The sequence below is a fragment of the Dioscorea cayenensis genome, chromosome 12 (genome assembly GCF_009730915.1).
Source record: "Dioscorea cayenensis subsp. rotundata cultivar TDr96_F1 chromosome 12, TDr96_F1_v2_PseudoChromosome.rev07_lg8_w22 25.fasta, whole genome shotgun sequence".
Classification (NCBI taxonomy): domain Eukaryota; kingdom Viridiplantae; phylum Streptophyta; class Magnoliopsida; order Dioscoreales; family Dioscoreaceae; genus Dioscorea; species Dioscorea cayenensis.
In genome coordinates this window covers 18,834,265-18,854,355 of record NC_052482.1, presented here as the reverse complement: position 1 = coordinate 18,854,355, position 20,091 = coordinate 18,834,265, and the positions used below count along the sequence as shown (strand labels likewise).

The 20,091-nt window shown below is 34.9% G+C and overlaps 1 protein-coding gene and 1 pseudogene across 2 annotated transcripts; one reads left to right on the top strand and one right to left on the bottom strand.

The window, feature by feature from the left end:
- Positions 1 to 4,938: 4,938 nt before the first annotated feature.
- LOC120273959 lies at positions 4,939 to 10,366 on the bottom strand (annotated as a pseudogene).
- Positions 10,367 to 13,569: 3,203 nt separating this feature from the next.
- Positions 13,570 to 18,398, top strand: LOC120273958 (ferredoxin--NADP reductase, root isozyme, chloroplastic-like). 2 transcript variants are annotated; one of them, XR_005540657.1, is made up of 9 exons: positions 13,570 to 13,668; positions 13,761 to 13,804; positions 13,936 to 14,011; positions 14,734 to 15,075; positions 15,718 to 15,937; positions 16,535 to 16,772; positions 16,913 to 17,205; positions 17,619 to 17,692; positions 18,125 to 18,398. XR_005540657.1 is itself a non-coding variant. In XM_039280709.1 (7 exons), the coding sequence occupies exons 2-7, from the start codon at positions 13,794 to 13,796 to the stop codon at positions 17,169 to 17,171; spliced, it is 1,146 nt and encodes a 381-aa protein (XP_039136643.1). In that variant the 5' UTR covers positions 13,570 to 13,668; positions 13,761 to 13,793; the 3' UTR covers positions 17,172 to 17,505. The 2 variants fall into 2 exon arrangements, 1 of the variants encoding a protein (XP_039136643.1); XM_039280709.1 differs by lacking the exons at positions 17,619 to 17,692; positions 18,125 to 18,398 and having other exon boundaries at positions 16,913 to 17,505.
- Positions 18,399 to 20,091: the final 1,693 nt, after the last annotated feature.

Here is a 20,091-nt window from a genome sequence, read left to right as displayed (position 1 = left end):
GCAATAGCATCCGTCCGCTCGGTTGGCCCCAACAAATATTTCTTCTTCAAAGATTCACGGAATCCATCTCGAGAAACTAACATATGTAAACCAAACAATTTCAAATGAAATCATTCATTTTTAAACTATAAAAACTATATTTAAACAGAGTGTTTATATATTTAAACGTTATAGAATATAATTAAACGGAGAACAAAATATTTAAACCAAGATGAATAATAGCTTAAACGGTAAATACTAAAGTTAAACGCGAAATAAAATGTTTAAACATTAAAGACTTATGTTAAACATCGCCCATGATTTATTACCTCTTTTCCATCGAGCGATGACAAAGTCGGTTTCTACCGTCGCTTGCTTCCGACGCATACTTTCACCGTAGCACAACATCCTTGGGATCTAGCCGAAACGGACTTTTCTTCCCCGCTCCGGCCACCGTAGAAACCAGACGTTAAGCCTGACCGAGCAACCCTTAATGTATCTCGTGTTGGTCTTCTTCCCGCAGATCTATTTTTGCACTCGAGCTACGCTAGGAAATATCCTCCATAAGCCACTTAGACGTCAGCTCGCGCCCACGCAGTACGCCCTCACGGGTCGGTAGATCATCGACATAATCAACGATCCAGCTCGAACCGAGCACGACGTATTTGGGAAGAGGACTCGCACCCATGAGGTACACCATCGAGTTTGACAAAAATTATCTTCTTCTCCCTCTCGTCGAACAAGTCGCACCGAGTGCTCTTGATGGAGTCTCGCTGCTCTCGTAGGGTTTTTGATAGATGCCTCCCTTCGAACGCCGACCCGGGTTTTCTTCTTCTCGAAAGACCACTCGCGTCGCCATCGCAACGCAGTACCAAGAACAAGGGCCACATCTTGAGGTCTCGAAACTCAGCAGCTTTTCCCCGATCCTCGAATTTATTGGTGCGACCATCGTACCTTTTGCAAAAAAGAGAATCAAGAAGGGCCCTCTCTTGGTATATAGCTTCCACTCAAATGAATCGCGCAAACGGTGTCCGGTCGAATAATCTCCCGAGTGTCGAGGGTCATGTTATTTTTTTCAATTCAGCTAAAGTCTCCACTACTGCGTGTGAAATAGCATCGCCCATTAACTAGGTTGACCGCCATAATCACCAGCCTGTGACAATAACAACACATTCAACATGCAGTATTCACAAAAGTTTAAGCGCAAATTTAAGGTTTTAAACGGTAACCTCTCAGTTATTAAACAAAGATATCAAATGTTAAACAGAGACCCAGCTTATTAAACAGATACGAGAATACTTAAACAGCGATAACAAAACTTAAACTGTAACATCTCATTTCTTAAACGTCAACCTCATTTGTAAAACTGCAACCATATCAAATGAAAGGGGAAAATGTACATTATAAATATTACACAAATCATAACAATCGAAAAAAACTTTTTTCGATAGGTGATACTGCATCGAAAATGCAAAACAAAAACAAAAACCCTAGCCGAGAAATCTCCCGTACAGACTAATAAAACCCCAGCTAGAAATCCCCCTCGAGACTTCAATATCTTCCAACAAAAAGCAGAACACAAAAACAAAACCGAAAAAAATCTTTCTTTGAATGTAGCAGCTTAACATAAAAACCATACTCAATACCTTAGATTGCAGAACCCGATGAAATGCCAACTAGTCGCAGGGGACTTCTCCTTTGAGATACCCAGAGTGGAAAGGAAAAAGTCGCAAATACGGAGGCTTTCACGGTAGAGACAACTCGGAGACGACTTGAAATGGAAGAGTCGAAGACGCGAGTTGAGAAAAAGCAAGTAAACGGCTCCAATAAATTGCTCTCTGGGGTTACCCTACTGGAAAACCACCCCACTTCCTCTCAAATCGCCGAGATGGTCGCAGCCACGACTCCCCATGCAAGGGCATTTTCGTCCATAAAATTTGAAACTCACTCCGTTCACATCCGTTACAGGGTTTGGGGGTTTGAAAAACATAGAGTTTAAAAGGAGGGGGTTTTTAGGGATTGCAAAACTAACGGGGTGTTTTTGGCAATTTTACAAACTTAAAGGGTTTTTTTGGCAATTTCCACTTAATTAAATGATATATTTTAGTGCTAAAACTTATACTAGCAAGAAAATAAGACCCAAACATAATACTTCTCTTATATATTCTTATATATGTATCAATATATGTTGGAAGTATAGTACCACATCGGTTGTGTGATAGAAGTGTTATGAGTTTATATATAAATATAGGGGTTGAACCACTAAGTCTTGAGACTTTTTGGTGTAAGACCCCTAAGCCATATAGAGCCCATATAAGGTCCACTAGTACCAAAAATATAAAATCTAACAATATAAAGTTAATTAAATAATCTGTGAGTTATGTTTTTTTTCTTCTAAATTATTTTAGATTATTGGAAGGATAATCTCAATAGCGTCACATTATATTCTATTAAGTAGCTATTGGTTTAAAAGTAACATCTTTATATAACTTTCTTTATTTTAGACGACCCTAGTTTTAAATTTTTATTAATAAATATAATTTTCTCCAAAACAAAACTCCGACAAATTTCACATAAATTTTAAAAGTAGACAATGTTTCTAAAAATCATTAATTAAAGAATCTGTGAGTTATGTTTTTTTTCTTCTAAATTATTTTAGATTATTGGAAGGATAATTTCAATAGCGTCACATTATATCCAATTAAGTAGCTATTGGTTTAAAAGTAACATCTTTATATAACTTTCTTTATTTTAGACGACTCTAGTTTTAAATTTTTATTAATAAATATAATTTTCTCCAAAACAAAACTCCGACAAGTTTCACATAAATTTTAAAAGTAGACAATGTTTCTAAAAAGCATTAATTTTTCATTAATTATATCAAAGTAATAAAGAAATTAAGATGAAGACACATTATCCTCATAATCCAATTATTGACCAAATAATCAAGGGAGCATTTGATTTTTCAAACGTGAAAAACAGTTCAACTATAGATTTTTTTTGGCAATGGATGTTCATGTGATGAATGTGCATTGTGTTTTAGTTGGGACAAAACTTGTTGGAACACAAGGTGTGAAATTTGGTCTGCCATGAAATTGACATGCCTTTGATGTTGTTCAGCATTGTCACATGACTTTTTCACATGTACCATGAATTTGTTCATGACATCAAGAATACTAGTGGTTGGTATATCTTTTTCGCATCATATTCACTTATGTATAAAAACACTTATTTTTATTTATGTAATTTTGTAGTTAAAAAAGAATTACTGAACTTCATTATGATTATATAGTTCTTCGGACTTATTTATTTATTTATTTATTTATTTCATATTTATTTATTTTTTTAAATTGTTTCTATATAGTTTGAATGCTTTTAATATTTTAATAAAATACAGAAAATACCTCCAGCACTAGTAGTAAGGGATATAAGGTGACATTGGGAATTTGGGATTAAGAATCATATAATTTTTGTTTATTTGATACAGTTGAAAGAACTTTTGAGAAATTAAAAAATCAAGGATTTGTTGTTAATTTTTTTTTTTCAAAATAACTATTTATTTTTTAATTTTAATGGATGAAAACAATAGGGTGGGAGATAATTTTTTTTTTCCGAATTTTTAATTAAAACTTGATCTTAGAATTATGTAAATTATAAATAAGATTTAAAAAAGGAAAAAAATGGAGTTAATTCACCAATGAAAATTTTGCACACCATTGAATGTAGGAGACATTTCAGCCACTTTTAAATGTTTGGAAAGTGTATTTTTTGAAGTAAAAAAAAAATTGTGGAAATTTTGATGTCATTAGATATGAATTATTGTCAAGTGTTGTTCGGTTGGTGATATGGAAATTATTTCATTTGATCCAGACATGCTATGTTTAGCAGACATATCACATATTTAATTTAACGTTTAGTATGTTAAAGATGTTTACTTTGTTACGCGTGTCATAGTGTAAAATATAGACCTATTTTTTAATGTCTAGAAAATGTGATGTTTGTGATGCACGATCCGACATAAATATCCTCCCGTTAATATGAAATATATCTAGTAATTCGATTCCACACACACATATGATATATACATATATATTTTAAAGTAATTTTATATATTAATATATGCATTATTAATTGCGTGGGTTAATGATGTTCACAAAAAAAAAGTCAAACATAAACAATTTATCTAGCTGATTCGAAGAAGTCTCAACTATGTTGGCCAGTGACATTAGAACCTAATAGCTCATCCAATGTTGATCAAAATCATGACAACTCTTAAAGTGTTGTTTGCTGACTTATTTATTTGTCATGCTATCTTTTGTTGTGTTTTAGTTTATTTGATGATGTGTTTGTCCAAAGTTTTTCTTACCAATCCACTTTAATGGATGTTTTGATTGTCTTCAAATCTTTTGTTGTGATTTTACTTTATCTTACGCTACAACAAAAAACTCAATTTGCGACATATTTTTTGTGACACAAAAAATAAAAAATATGTCGCAGATCGCAATTTGCAACATAATCTGCGACACAATAAAATGTGTCGTAAATATTTGTGACATTTTTTAAGACTGTGTCGCAGAATTTGCAACGTAAAATAAAAACGTTGCAAATTTCATCGCAATTCATAAATTTTCTGAAACAATATTTGCCATTCAATTAGCAACGATATGCGACAATTTATTGCGACACAATTTTTGTGTCGCAATAAATATTACAACTATTTGAGATTTTTTGCAAAAACGATATTGCAACTATTTGAGATTTTTTTGCAATATTCTTTGCGTCGCAAATTGTGTTGCATCTTGGTGAGATATTCTGACATAATTTTATTGTCGTAAATTATGTCGCAAATTTATTATTCATAATCATGATTATTTATAATAATTTTTTAGCTATTTTCACAAATCTGTTTTAAAACCTAATTTACAATCCAGAACAATAAATTTTATAATATTTTTCAAAATAAACATTCCGATCGATAAATATCTAGAATAACAATGTAATACAAAATATAATAGTTCAAACATCTAATACAACAAACAAATACAAAAAACAAATCCAAAATGTAACGGTGCTGATTGTTTATCAAACACAGATCAAATTAAATATCAATTGTTTAATTTGTACAGTTGAAGTTGTTCAAAGATGTCCTCATATGGAGCCTTCGGATGAAGACGTACGGTGTTCCGGTCCCAAGATCTATGGGATCTTGTGGAGAAGGGTCTCCTGTGGCACCCCACCTACAAAGGTGGGGTGCAGGTGGCAGTATCCTCATCTAATATCACATGAGCCTGATCAAACACATCTACATATCAGTAATGAAAAGGGAGGACCATAACTACAGATCAAATGAAATTATACTCACGTGGAAAGATGCTTTTAAGATGTCCTCAGATTTTGCTTGATCCTTCAACAATGCATAGATGTTACCCTTTGCGGGATTATAAGTAACAATGTATCATTCATTCTGCAATTAAATGAGATGGCGATTAATATATCAAACCAATAATATCCAAACATTTTATCACGAAGTAGATAAAAGTGGTCAATAAAATAGAAAGTTGATATAAAAAACAGAGGATAAGCATAGTGATTATGAAGAGCAATTCAACATCAACTTGAATCATCATAAAACACGGCTTACAAAACATAAGTGCACCTAAACTGAACATGGGCAATAGTAGTTATACCTCGAACATGCGTTCTATTGCAAGAAATGAAGCAGGCTCCTGAAATGCATCCCCAAATCTTGGACCTACCAAAAGCTTAATTTTGATTACATAAGAATTTAAATAGTGCAAGTGTCAAAAATCACATCTGTAATAGTACGCACCAAGAACGATAGGCGTACGGTTTGACCATGGAGGAGTGAATATATTTTCATTTAAATTTCCTTCTTTCAATGAGGGAACACACCCTGGACATGACCCATGATAGAATGATTAGCAACAAAAGTAATTCAACGTAGAAATAATTGCATCATATAATGTCAAGTTTCTGGAAATAGAAAAACATAGGAATAAATTTAAACTTAACAAGCACATAGGATAGTTCATTGTCATATGTACTATCCTATCAAATTCCCATTAACAGTTGAAGTTAAGTAAGCTCATCAAATAGTAAAACAAACTTGCAAATACCACTTCAGAAGATAAAGATAAAGGAATTAGAGAAATAGGATGTAAGTCTACGATGATCAAGATATTTTATATCCAAGACCTATAATCTTCAAGTGAAAATTGATGTGTACATTACGCATAGGAAAACACATGCCATATTTGATATGAATGTATAGAGACTAGATAGGCAACCAATGATCATAAAGTAGCTCTAATTTCTATGTTTCCTCTGTGCTAGCTTATGTAAAGGTGTTAGATCATATGCAATATCATCCGCATGCCACCATAAGCAATTTAAAAATGGCAACTTAGCCGTCTTAAGAAAAGACTCCACTGCCACAGTGAATCTTGCACGATTTAAAGTATTCAATACAACAGATTTAACCTGATAATGAAACCTGGAATTCATGAGAAACGAATAGAGGCATTTTAGATTTAAAAATGACAAGAAACAAAAATCAATAAAAGAAGGTGACATACCTCCCCGTACGAACTGAATATATATCCAAATGACAACAAAATAAAAGAAGCCACAATGGATGAATTCCTCTTTGAAATGAAGATGCTGAGGCCAGTCCCCAACTGCTCAAGATAGAGTGTAGATAGAATCACTATAAAATTTGCACATAATAATTCACTTGAGAGCAGCCAATGAATATTAAAAATGGTATAGTCTCCAAGTATTTCAATGGGCAATGTCGATGGTTATATTATCCCTAAGTTGAAGTCTTAATTTCCAAAATGTCATTATCAAACCAAAGACTGATGGCGTTGAAATCAATTATCTCAGTATGTTGCTCCAGGTCAAAGTAATGTGATATAGTGTGCTGCAATGTGTTGGTAGCAATGTGACAGCTGGGCCATTGCTAGAAAAAATATATTATTATACCAATTATACACATTAGCATCTTCCTGCTTCTCTACCACAAAGCTGGTAAACTGTGTTTCAGCGTGTGGCAACAACATAAGGAAAAGATAAAACCCTTCTTCTCTATTCTGGCTATTGAGATAGTAGTTCTTTCTGATTATAAGTGATTCACATTTATTATCAACTGAGATTGAAGAAAGGACTAATAGTAGTCATGCACCCAATAGTCATGACCTGATTTTTTTAATTTTGAAGCTATCTTTACATATCCTACATCTACTAGAGCACTTCAATTGTAAAATAGTCTCTCATGAGATGATGTATGGAATGTACATAACAGATAGAAATAATATACCAGATCAGCAATATTGGCAACAGACTCCCCCTTAGCAGTGACATCACCAATGTTCTCCCCTCTAGCATAGGCCTTGTAAATAGGAGTGTGTGTTGATGTTGATGTCACGGCAGCAACATTCTGGAGAAGATAGATTTAGTTTCAGGACATCTTAATGTGTACAAAGAGATTGGTTCACATAAAATGGACATGGACAGTTTGCCATTTTTAATCCTAGTCCAAAAAAAACAAACCTCGTGGAAAGATTCAAACCTTTGCCATGTTGGCTGCACAAGCCAATGGTAAGAAAAGATGAGGCACAGCTGCAGTTGCCAATTCGACACCAGCACCCAACTCCATTAAAAGATCACCAGCAAAGCGAAGCTGTGCAGCAGCATAATTTCATAAGCAAGCCTAGCTTAGTTTTAGCAGAACTTACAATCAATCACACGAATAGCCAGAAAATGGAATCTAAGACCTACCTGCTTTAAAAAAAAAAAATGAAAAACAAAGAAATGCAATAAATCATAACATGATCAGATATAGATCTGCATATTAAATGGAAGGTGTCCAAGACCAGATCTGTAGGTTGTGTATGAAGGTAACGGTGCTCCAACCCTCTGTGCAATTTCCTGTAAAAGATTCTTGTAAACACATGTTTCATCCTGTTGACAAGGATCCATCAATGTAAGTTTTTACAAACTCACAAATGCAGTCTTGAAAGTTAAAGAGTTTATGCAACTAGATCTAATCATTTTATTCCTTTGCTGAGCCATTCAATTCATTCATGTAAATGATGCCCAGAGATAACTTTGCTTGATATTGGTAAAATAGGTGTCAAGATTCTCATGGGCTGCAAGCTAGAGCCTGCAATTGAAATTCCTCTACTTAACTAACAGAAACCTGAAATAGAACTTCTTCCTTTGAGTGTAGGATAAGTTCATTCACTTACCATTTCAAAATCCGAACATGTAAATCAATTTTAGCATGATAATATGAAGTAAAAATCAAAACACAACAGGTTAAGCATATAGAGGAATATAAACCACAACTTCTAATTTTCTTTTTTTCCATTCAAAATCCAAACGTAAGCAATAAAATCCATCCAAGAAGATAAAACCATAGCATGGGAAAGTGCTTGCAGTCAAACACCAAAGACTTAATTTAGCATCCCAAGGAACACACATTCAATGAAAACCCATGTTCACCCCGAGTTGGAATGAACACATGAATACACCCATATCAAGGCCTGGTTAACATGTGGAGAGAACAACAAGGAGGCTGAGAACGGAGAAAAAATAGTCTGTATGCTTTAGCATAACAAAACCCATTGTAGCAAGTGATGTTAAATAAAAGAGAATCAGAATCCTACTGGTGAATTCACCAAGCACAATTTAGAAAATCACAATAAAACTATCCAGACAAAAAAGGGTCACCTTCATCAATCAGTTTTTCCAAACGATTGCTTCAGTCAATAATAGAATTGTTTTAAATTATGAATCACATATATGTGCATACCAAGTTCTCTTTAACAAGTCTCTATTGTGTATCTTATATGTTTACCATTAATTTGAATGAAGATTAGCTATCTTAGTATCTTCCCTTTCTACAATCAAAACACGCAAACTATGATGAATCCTTTGATAGAAAGAGTTTATGTGAAAACAACAAATAAATTACGTAATATGGCGAGTAAGTTAAGTGAAACTTTGACATTCTTCTTATAGTGTTTCATTTTTACCATGTTCTTAATGTTCATAATTCACTATATATAATTATCTAGTTAAAAGTATCAACATATCTAACATGCTTGCTTGCATTAGTTACACATATATAGAGATATGTCTTATAAAACATCCATCTTTGCTTGGTTGTTTAAATATTCAAGCCATATATTTGTATATATATAGAGAAAAACATTTAGTATTAACTAGTGAGATTTTGAGATTGATTAATAGAGTACATCATTCTCTTATTCCGATCACTCTTAAGAATGAAAAAAAATCAATCACAATCACCATGCAGCAAGTCCACGCAAACTTAACTAGTACTGAAAACTTTGCAAACATATAACAACATGCAACTGCACCATCAAAACCATACCATAAGACTACCAATCTATAACTCAAGTAGTTCATTATGCAATTGAAATTTAGATTTACAAAAGACATAAACAAACGAGTTTAATTTCTTTGCCACCAAATGTTTGAGTACACTGTTCTTCAAGAAAGGTTCATCTATGTCACTTCCATGTCATTCAAATGAAGTTTTACCCATCCATTTCTTCACCAATTTTCATGATTCAAAGTTCTTTTGATTCCTCTACTTGCTTCTACAACTTCAAATCATAAAAACTCAAAGATATTACTTAAATTTTGAGTTAGAACTCCAAAACTCCATGAAGCTCACTTGCAACCACAGCCCCAACCAATGCAAATTAAACATCAAAATTCTCCCAGACTACTAGACCAAATTACATGAGAACACCGCCATTAGAAAGCTAAGAACCAAATCTAATTTCTAGTGAAAATTTCATTAAATAACCTGGGAAGCACGGACACGGCAAAACAGCCGACATACCGGTGTCGTGCCGGTGTCCGACACGGATACGCCATCGACACGGTGGGACATTGTATCCGACACCCTCTCATACAATTGGACACCTCTCGACATCCCTGGACACGGCCGAACTAGATTTTTGGTGGCGAAGCTTCGTCTAACCTTAGGTTGCAGAGGTTCGGGTAGAGATTTTCACCGGCATGGGCTTGTAAGAGGATGAAATTGAGGTGATGAGAGGTGGAGTGGTGGAGAGAAAAAGGGTGCTGCGCATGATGACAGAGGCGGCAGCTGCGGGGGTTCGAGGGAGGGGCTTTATGAGGCTCTACGCGTGGAGGTGAAGAGCGTTGGAGAGGTGGAGAAGAGGCGCTGCGCGCGGAGGTGACAAGGGCTGGAGAGGTGGAGCAAAGACGCTGCGCGCGGAGGTGACGAGGGCTGGAGAGGTGGAGGATAGGCTCTGCGCACGGGTAGGTGACAAGGAGAGGCGCGGCGGCTGACAAGGTTCCAAGCCTTTTAAGATCTAGGGTTTCTCCACAAACATCAATCCTGACCGTTGATTTATTATTATTTTTTAAAAAAAATTTGTTCAGATTCTTTTGCAATTTACTTTTTATAAATATTTATTATAAGATATTATAAACTAAAATATCAAATTTAAATAACAAATTTAATATTATTATAAATATATTTTATATTATATTTTATTAAGATTTATTTTTAAGTTGAATATGAAGTTTTTTTTATATAAGTGTACTTAATTACTATTGTTGAAGACTTTTTCTTTAGCATAATTGCAAGAGACTGAAGAGGGTTATTATAAAAGTTATTATTTATATTTAAACGATAAATATAATTATTTATATTTATAATGAATATTTTATATTAAATATATATATTTTTTTATTGTGGTGTCCTGTCGTACCCGTGTTCTTAACTTTTAGAAATTACCGGGTGTCAGCAGTGTCAGTCTCGGGTAGTCGTGTCATGTCCATCATCTCAGTATCGTGTCCGTCCTCGTGATCCGTGTCCATGCTTCATGAGTAAATAACTAACCCTAAAAATCCAAATGACGCCATGCAGACGGCGAATGGAAGTAGAAGAGCTCTCCCCAGTCCCCAGTGATTGCAAATCCAAATCCGCGCGCCTTGAGGCATTGCGGCAAGAGAAACCCTCAGTGTCACCGACAATCACTCTCGCGCTCTCAAATCCTAAACCAAGCAGAGAAGTGAGAACCGAGCGTATCTTCTTTGGACTTTTAAAGGATTCGGGTTTTTTTTTTTGTTGCGGTTTTAGATCCAAACCTGGGTGTTTAGCCGATCCAATAAGGGTGGTTTGCTCTCCATTCTATAAATATTTTTTAAATTATTTTTTCGTTAAATTCATATATATATATATAATTTATTTTTTATTTTTTGGAATAGAGATTTGAGAAATACCCTTATTAAAATGGAATTTATGAAATGATATCTATCCAATATAACCTTTTTAATTTTAAAAAAATTAAATTTTATATAGAGTCTCAACCAAAAAATACAATTTTTTTTCAATAAAACAATGGGTTATCAATTTTATATTAAAAAAAAATTATATATGCACACATGTTTGAAAATTTTCTTTTTTATATATTGACCCATGAAACTATGAAAAAAAAGGCACTTATACATTCTTATCCATATGATAATTATTATTAATTTTTTACTTAATTAATGGTTAGATTTTTTTTTTCATGCATACCGTTCCAATGACATGTAACTTTTAAAAACTAAAAGTTATATTATACAATAATTACATGCCGAATTCCGTTTCCATTTAAAACTTCAAATAAAAATGGAAATTATATCCATACCATCTTTATATTACCGATATGTATAAACAAAAAATAAATTTTAAAAAATAAAAAAATAAACAATTAAAATATCTCAAGTTGTTGCACGGGGCCGAGATCCAAGGCCACCATTCCTGATGGACCGGGCCATCACATATAGATGAGGGGCGGCCTTTTTGGTTTTTTATTATTTAAAAAATAATAAAAAGCTAAAAATCCTAATTTATTTTAAAATTCCAAAACTTGTTAACAATTAATAAGTAAAATTCAGAATTATTTACAAAAACTATTTTAAATAATCAAGCATCCAAAAAAATAAAAATTGAATCTTTTTATTTAATAATTATGATTTATTTATTCTTTTAAAAAAACTAGAATCAGTATCGTTTTTTTAAATACTAAACGATATTAATATTAATGGAGATATTTGAGATGTATATGTGCATGTAATATTTTACTTTCCAGTCCAAGAGGTGATGTATATATAAGAGATTTTTTTGGGTAAAATTCTTATTTTAGTCCCTGTACTTATCGAAATATGCCTTTTCCATCCCTCTATTCTAACTTTTCCTTTTTAAATCCTCTTACTTTTTTTGATTTAAGCCAATGTAGTTCCTCACTCTGACGACTGAGATTTGCCATCAAAATATGTTGACGTGGCAATACATGGATTTTTATAAGGTTTTTGGGGTGAGGTGGCACGCATGGGATTTATCTATCCTAATCAATGTCCAGCCACTATTATAACCTTCCCGAATTCGGATCCTCATCCGAATTCGAGGTCACCCCCTTTCTCCTTCTAAATTAAACCCCACCCTCATCCCTTTCACAAATCTCCACCACTGTCTCTTGGCGATCGATTGGTGCCGTGCTAATCCTAACATGTTATCACCGGAAGTGGGTTTTGTAACCTGCATCTTCTGACAAACCGAGCTTTCATCGGCGTTGCTCTCATAGTTTCTATTGCAGTTCACACCGATTGACTCAACTCATAATAAGCTCAAAGTTAAGATTTGAAACCTTTTGCCATGATGTGTTTTGGAGAATGGTAGATGGCCAAGTTTTGTTATAAAACATCAATTGTTCAACATGTATGGAAACAGACATTTTTGCAATGTGAATGAAATGCTTAGACGTCAGTAGTAATGCAGAAAATCTTGTAATTTCCATAGGTTAGGAATTGTATTTTAGAATTGCAATTGTATTTTAATTATGTTCAGACTTCAATTCAATGAAGATGTTAATTCTGTTTCTAGATCAATAAAATTAGAATTGTATTTTAATTGTATATCATTAAGCAATCTGGATGTTTGAAGAACAAATTCTTCACTAAATTAATTTTGGATGTTTGAAGTGCAGGACCTGCATTTTTGTTGTTCAATGCTGGATTCTTATAATGCAGGATCTGCATCTGGATAATGAAAATGTTTTACTGCAATGTGGATTCTTATTTTGAATACTATAGATCTAAGAATTTAGTTGATATTGAGTGCTTATTCACAATTGAAATAACAATTCACAGCGGCAACCATGGTTGTTTTAATTTGTATATAAATAATAAGTTTTTATTGGGTCATACATGGAGATTTTCCTAAAATAAAATAAAAAAATAAAACGTTGGAAAGTAATGAAGAGGTTTCCAATTTTCGGCATATTCACAAAGGGAAATTTTGGTAATTTTCTCATGTCTAAATAACTAAGCACGGTCTTCAAATGACCTTAGAGAGCTCTCAAGAGCTAATCTTGCCCCATCTCGTCCGTTGAAACGAATCCACATGCAATCCACGGCATCCAAGTGCCCCCACAAAATCAACGGTCTAAAATACATCACTCTGCCTCGTAAACAGCACCAGTTATTAATCTCAAAGCCTTTGATTGACCCTAGAGAGCGCTCAAAGGCCCCTCCATTCGCATCGTTCGGCACTACAAAGCTCGCCAAAAAGCTCTCGCCTTTCTCTCGCTCAATCGCCCGCCTCGCTAGGGTTTCTCGGTACTCATCTCTCCCTTTTCCGCTTCAATTCTTGCTTGTTTTTTGATGATCAATCGTGTAGATATCTGTGCTGATGGATTTGATTGTTTCAGGGAAAGTTTGGAGGGTTTCTGTGCCCGGTGACGATGGCTCTGAAGTATGTCTATCAATCTTTTTCCATTCTTGGTTATGTGTTTTTGAATCGCAATTCAATTTTTTATTTTTTATTTTTTATTTTTTTTTATTTTTTTTATTTTTAAGCTAATGTTGTGATTCTTTTGCTTGTAGGACTGATTTTTGTTGTTTTAGTGGTGTTGAGATATATCCTGGGAAGGGTGTTGGATTTGTTCGAGCTGAATCTCAGGTGATGATCTTGAGTTTTTTTTTTTATTGCATGAATTTCAAGTTCAGTCCTGATTTGTTGCAGTATTGTAATCGTATGTAGTATGATCAAATGCGTGTTGATGTTGTTTAATTCTCCTTGGTTTAAATTATTGTGTAACCCATGGTTTACTGGTTGCAAATTCAATTGGATTACTCTCTAGATTTTGTTAAAAGATCTCCTTTGTGTTCTACTTGTAGTGGTTGCATAGTTGCAGTTGTCATCAAGTCCTTCTATTTAGAAGAACCGCTGTTATTTCACTTAACTTCCTTTACATTTTCGCAAAATTTACTGCAGTGAGTTTGACAATTAGGTCCTATTTTGTACTGTTGCGAGTGCACAATTGAAGCTACTTTGACTTGCATAATTCTTGCATTTTATGGAGTCCATATGCAAAAGTGCAAATAACATAATTGCAAAATTTGCAAATTCTGTGGCCGTTTATGCTTGCATTACTCTTTAGCTTGTTTTGTTTTGTTTTTGTTGTTTTCTTTTTTGGGCATGGAGAACAGTAAGGCTACAACTTACAATAGCTAGATGAAACTGATTATTAAGAAAAATCTGTATTGCTGGAGCAAAAATTTGAGTTGTTGTGGTCAATTACATTGTAACTGCTGATTTGACCTTATGTTGTTTCATATACAGCTCAAGGGCTTATCCATTGTTGAATACTTGTGCAGTCCTCATTCAATTTGTTTCTGCAGATTTACAGTAATTTGAGCTTCCAAGACAATGCAAGGGCAACTTTCCCATCTCCATCTTTGAGAAATTGGAGGTCCCATTTGAAATATGATTCTAGGATTCTGTGCATGGCCCTGCAACAACAAACTGACAGACACAAAGTTGCAGTCAAGCCTTTAGAACTCGAGGATGCTAAGGAACCACCTCTGAACCTGTACAAACCAAAGGAGCCTTATACAGCGACAATTGTTTCAGTGGAGAGGATTGTTGGCCCCAAAGCCCCCGGGGAGACATGTCATATTGTAATTGATCATGGTGGCAATGTTCCTTACTGGGAAGGGCAAAGTTATGGTGTAATCCCTCCGGTTAGATTTTCCTTCACTATCATCACTGTTTAAGTTTCTGCTTTATGGAATAGCTTATGATGCTGTTTCCTCATCAATTCTTTTCATGCAGTATTATATTATCTTCTTTGTTTTTTTGTGGGCCAATTTTAATTTGCTAAAGCAAGTGTTTCCTTTTTCTTCAATTTTTTGATTGCTGATCTGAGCCAATTATGAAACTCAGTTTTAAATCGGTGGGAAATTTTCTATTTACTTGCTAAAGGACCCTATGGTCATGTTAGATTTTGTGGCCATCATGTCTTTTTTCTGTGAACTATTATATTACTATGATCAGTTCAACAACTTCCTGGATGCCTTTTATGTTTTGAAAAAAAAAGCCAAATTATTTTGAGGTTATAAGCTCTTCTTTCATATTCAAGTTGTGTTTTGCGGAAATAATATATACATCAAGTTTGTGGTGTATTTGTCGAAGAGGCATAATATTGGATACATATTCTAATTATAAGTTGTAAGTTACAAGATTTTATGATTGCCTTGTTGTGGAATGAGATGGAAACTGTTGCATTAGGAGTATGGTGATTGAAAAATCAATATTATTGTTGTATCAAAGATATGCTATCTTGATACCCTGTTATTATGTGATTCTTTATTTATATTTTGCAGGGTGAGAATCCAAAGAAACCTGGGGCTCCCCACAATGTTCGGCTTTACTCTATTGCATCAACCAGGTATGGGGATTCTTTTGATGGCAAGACAGGTAGCTTATGTGTACGCCGCGCTGTTTATTATGACCCTGAGACTGGAAAGGAGGACCCGTCAAAGAAGGGTGTTTGCAGTAATTTCCTTTGTGACTCAAAGCCAGGAGAGAAAATTCAGCTTACAGGTTGGAATTACCTTCTTTAAGCAAACTCATGTACATATTGAGAAATTCTTTGATTTGTTAAATATTCTCGGACTAACAAGATTCATATCGCAGTTGTTTTCTTTCTCGAAGTTTTAATCATTTCTTGAACTCAAGCATTTTGTGGGACCTTACTTTTTTGAAAGAATGGATTCTTTAAGACATCTTGTCTTGCAACAATTAATTTATCTTATGGTAAATAGATTTTGCACCTTAGCGGTAATGGCATAAAAGATTGTTCCTTATTGGATACCTTTTTGTGTATGAATCACTTGAGGATTCCTGCTCTAAGATCCTCTTTTGCTGTCGGAACCGCATGACATGCCATGTTCATGAGCTTATTTAATTTTTCTTAAATTTTAAAGCCATTATACTGGGATAAGATGCACTACTTGTAATGTTTGTTTCTTCGATTTTTTCTACAGAACTGCAAGTTTTTCTTTCTTTTTTTAAAGTCATTCTTTTGAATGTTAAAGCTATGTTTTTAATTCTTGCTCACCTTTGCCAATGTGTTCCTATTGATCATATTTTATTTGATACCCTTCACTTCAATCACTCACAAGTTTTCACCTTATACAGGCCCTTCTGGAAAAGTAATGTTATTGCCAGATGATCCCAAGGCTACTCATATCATGATTGCAACTGGAACTGGTGTTGCTCCTTTCAGGGGCTACCTCAGACGCATGTTCATGGAATCAGTTCCTACCTACCAATTCAGAGGCCTGGCATGGCTTTTCCTAGGAGTTGCAAATTCTGACAGCCTTCTTTATGATGATGAGTTTACCACTTATCTGCGTGACCACCCTGATAATTTCAGGTATTTGCAACACATATATCATGCTTCCATTCACATGGGACTGTTTTTCTTCTTCCTTTTTATTCCTTCAATTTGAGCTATTATGCCTTTCTGTATAATTCAACCACTAATCAAGTTGAAGTTTGTTGATCAAAATAAAGATACGATCGGGCCTTAAGTAGGGAGCAAAAGAACAAGAGTGGGGGAAAGATGTATGTACAGGACAAGATTGAGGAATACAGTGATGAAATTTTCAAACTTTTGGATGGAGGAGCACATATCTACTTCTGCGGGTTGAAGGGAATGATGCCTGGGATTCAGGACACGCTGAAGAGAGTAGCAGAGCAAAGAGGGGAGAACTGGGAGGAGAAGCTATCACAACTCAGGAAGAACAAGCAATGGCATGTTGAAGTCTATTAGACATTCCCCATGAAGAGCCTACTGATAGAGAAAGGTTGGATGCCATTATCCTGCCATACATCCTATTGTAGTATTCTTATGATGAACCTGGAGAGGGTCATGGCAAAACTTTGGATCATTTGATCCTCTTTCAGCTGAAACAGTCTTCCTATTTTGTCATAATTGAATGCTGTGACCCTCCCTCCATTGATGGCTTGTAAAAGGTCGTTTAATTGTAGTTTCTGGTTCTTGTTTACTGCAGTCTATTAATAAATGTTGCCATGAAGTTCTCCTTTCATGGGTGAAGAGATTTATCTATATTGTAGAATTTATCGAGAGGGTTGCATTTCATACATTTATTGTTCAAATTAGAAGCACTTATTTTTTTTTAAAGGACTTATATTTAAATTTTATGAATTGCTCTTGGTTTTCATTGGGCATGTTTGTCAAGCATTCAATGTTGTGCAGGGAACTTTATCTTTTCTTCAGTATCAGGAAGGAGAAGTAGCTCTCTTTTCCAGTTTGGATTCAGAAATCGAAAGGTATGCCTTTCCCTTCTAAGGAGTTCAGTACCTTTCTGGTATATCCCTGCTTTAGATTACAAATGCATTATTAGACTAGGACTTCGGTAAAAATACTTGTGAAGTGTTTTCCATAGGTCTGAGTTTTGCTGTATTGTGTTGAGAGCATGTGCTGCCATTAGACATGTTAAGTTCTCAAGCATGACTATAACTGGTTGTTATAACTTAATTGTGAATGTGGGGGCACATGGCAGCACATTCTGTGAAACATCAGAATCAAGCTTTTGCCAAAGTTTAGGTTAGTTGTGCATAACATTGGCTTTTATCACATATCTGAAGCTCTTGACTTTTATTTTTGCCCCTTTTGGTATTGCTTTGTTTCTTTTATGTTTTTTTTTTTACCATTAAATTGTGCTCAAATACCCATTCACCTCACCTCAGTTATGACTTTAGGTGACAGCCAAGATCTCTGGTTGCATTTTGGAATTTTCATGAGGGGTGTTAGGCCTCCAGCCTATTTGGGAATCAGATAAATTGGTACAGCAGCTGTGAGTGGCTCCTTCAAAAATCTTACAGGTATGCCCAATGTTTGGTTTGATGCTTAATGGACCCGGCAATGAGATAGAACAAACCAATTATTGCTTCACTGATTAGCTATTAGTTAATTAAGCAAATGATAGCAACTTATTGTGATTTCTGCATTTATTCTATTTTCTGGTTATTCAGACTTTTTAGTTTCAGTTCATTGATGTCTGAAACAATATTAAACTTGATTAACAGCAAAGGCCTATTACATCTTTTATGGTTCTCAGCTTTGTGATTTAGAAAATATTTATTCTTGATCAACAGTATGTGTGCCACCACTCAATGTTATGAATTGTTTGTAATGATTACCCTCTTGTTCATCCTTGTTTACCCCAAATACCATCATCGCCATTGTTGGTCATGAAGGTCATGTAAATCTCATTAGGAGTAGCCTGGATTCATTTAATTCTTGTAAGTTGTAACTGAAAGAAGTTGCTGAAACTAAGCTCAACCTGAAGAACCATAGGGAAACATAGGCCTACTTTTTGCAGCTAGGAACCAAAATTAACATATGACTGTAGGGTTTTGATTAATTCCCAATGAACTACTGAAGTACTCTTTAAGTTTGCAGAACAATTTGAATGTTCATTATGACTCATTTTTGTTATTTCTCGGTTCTGTGCGCATGTTCGAGGTGTTTGTATCTTGTGGTCGGCGAACCGGTTGGCCAACCGGTTCGCGGTTCAACCGGTCAACCGGTTCGACCGTCGTTCCGATTCTCCGTTCTCGCCGTCGTTCTTCTTCTTCTCTGTGTTGAGGACCTCAAGCTATACTGTATTACTATTTTCTCTGGAATAACTGGATATGGCTCTGCCACCGTCTCACTCCCTTCATACCAATTCCCAGCATAACTTCCATCACTTCAATTCTCCGTGTAACCTCCATACTCGACTCCGCCACCTCCATAGCTCGGATCCCATGCAGAAGCTTCATTGGTGCAGCGCTCGTGCTTGTTGTAAACCCCAGATTCTCTCCTCCGGGTGCATTGATGAAGCTCTCAGAACCACCAATCACTTCCTCTTTGCGCGATTCGAAACCTTCGGGAGCGTAAATTTCACAACTTTTTTAGGGTTTTGGGCGAATTTCGGCGGGGGGAGGGAGGAGAAGAGGGAGGAATTGGGTTTGGGGAGATCATGGAGATCGGATTTCGAAGAGTTTAAATTGGAAGGTGGAATTTTGGGTAGGGATTTGGTCAAAAGGGAGTGAGAAGAGAAGTCGGGCCCGTGAGTGAGAGTCAGAGACAATCTGCTGGCCCACATTGAAATTTTTATTTTTTTTTAAACCTGGTCCGGTCTAACCGGTTCGCCGGTTCCTGGTCTAAATCCGGTTCATACCCGGTTCGATCAAGAGCCGGTTCAATATATATGGCTGAACTGGACTGGCAGCCGGTTCTCGGTTGAACCGGTTGAACCGACCTGTCCGGTCCGGTTTTTAGATCCTTGCCTTAGATTTAAAATTTAGGAACATTAGCAGTAAACATTAAAATACTATTTAACAGCTACGATCCATTCATGAACAATATTAAACAGTTTCAAGCAAACAATTCCAAATAGTGATATACATTGATATACAGTAATCATGTATAGGTGTATAGTATTTATATAAACAATAACCATTGGATCATCATTTAATAGCTGTAATAAAACATCTTTAGTTAACAATCATCTATGTACATTCACAAATGACTTAAATCTTATATATATACATATATCAATCAATGTTTATAACTTTTGATGGATAATTGTTTAAATGGGAAAATTACCTATCAGTCTTGAAACTTTCCAACTTTCTTAGAATTTCATATCAACCCTATGATATTCTACTAAATATAGTCC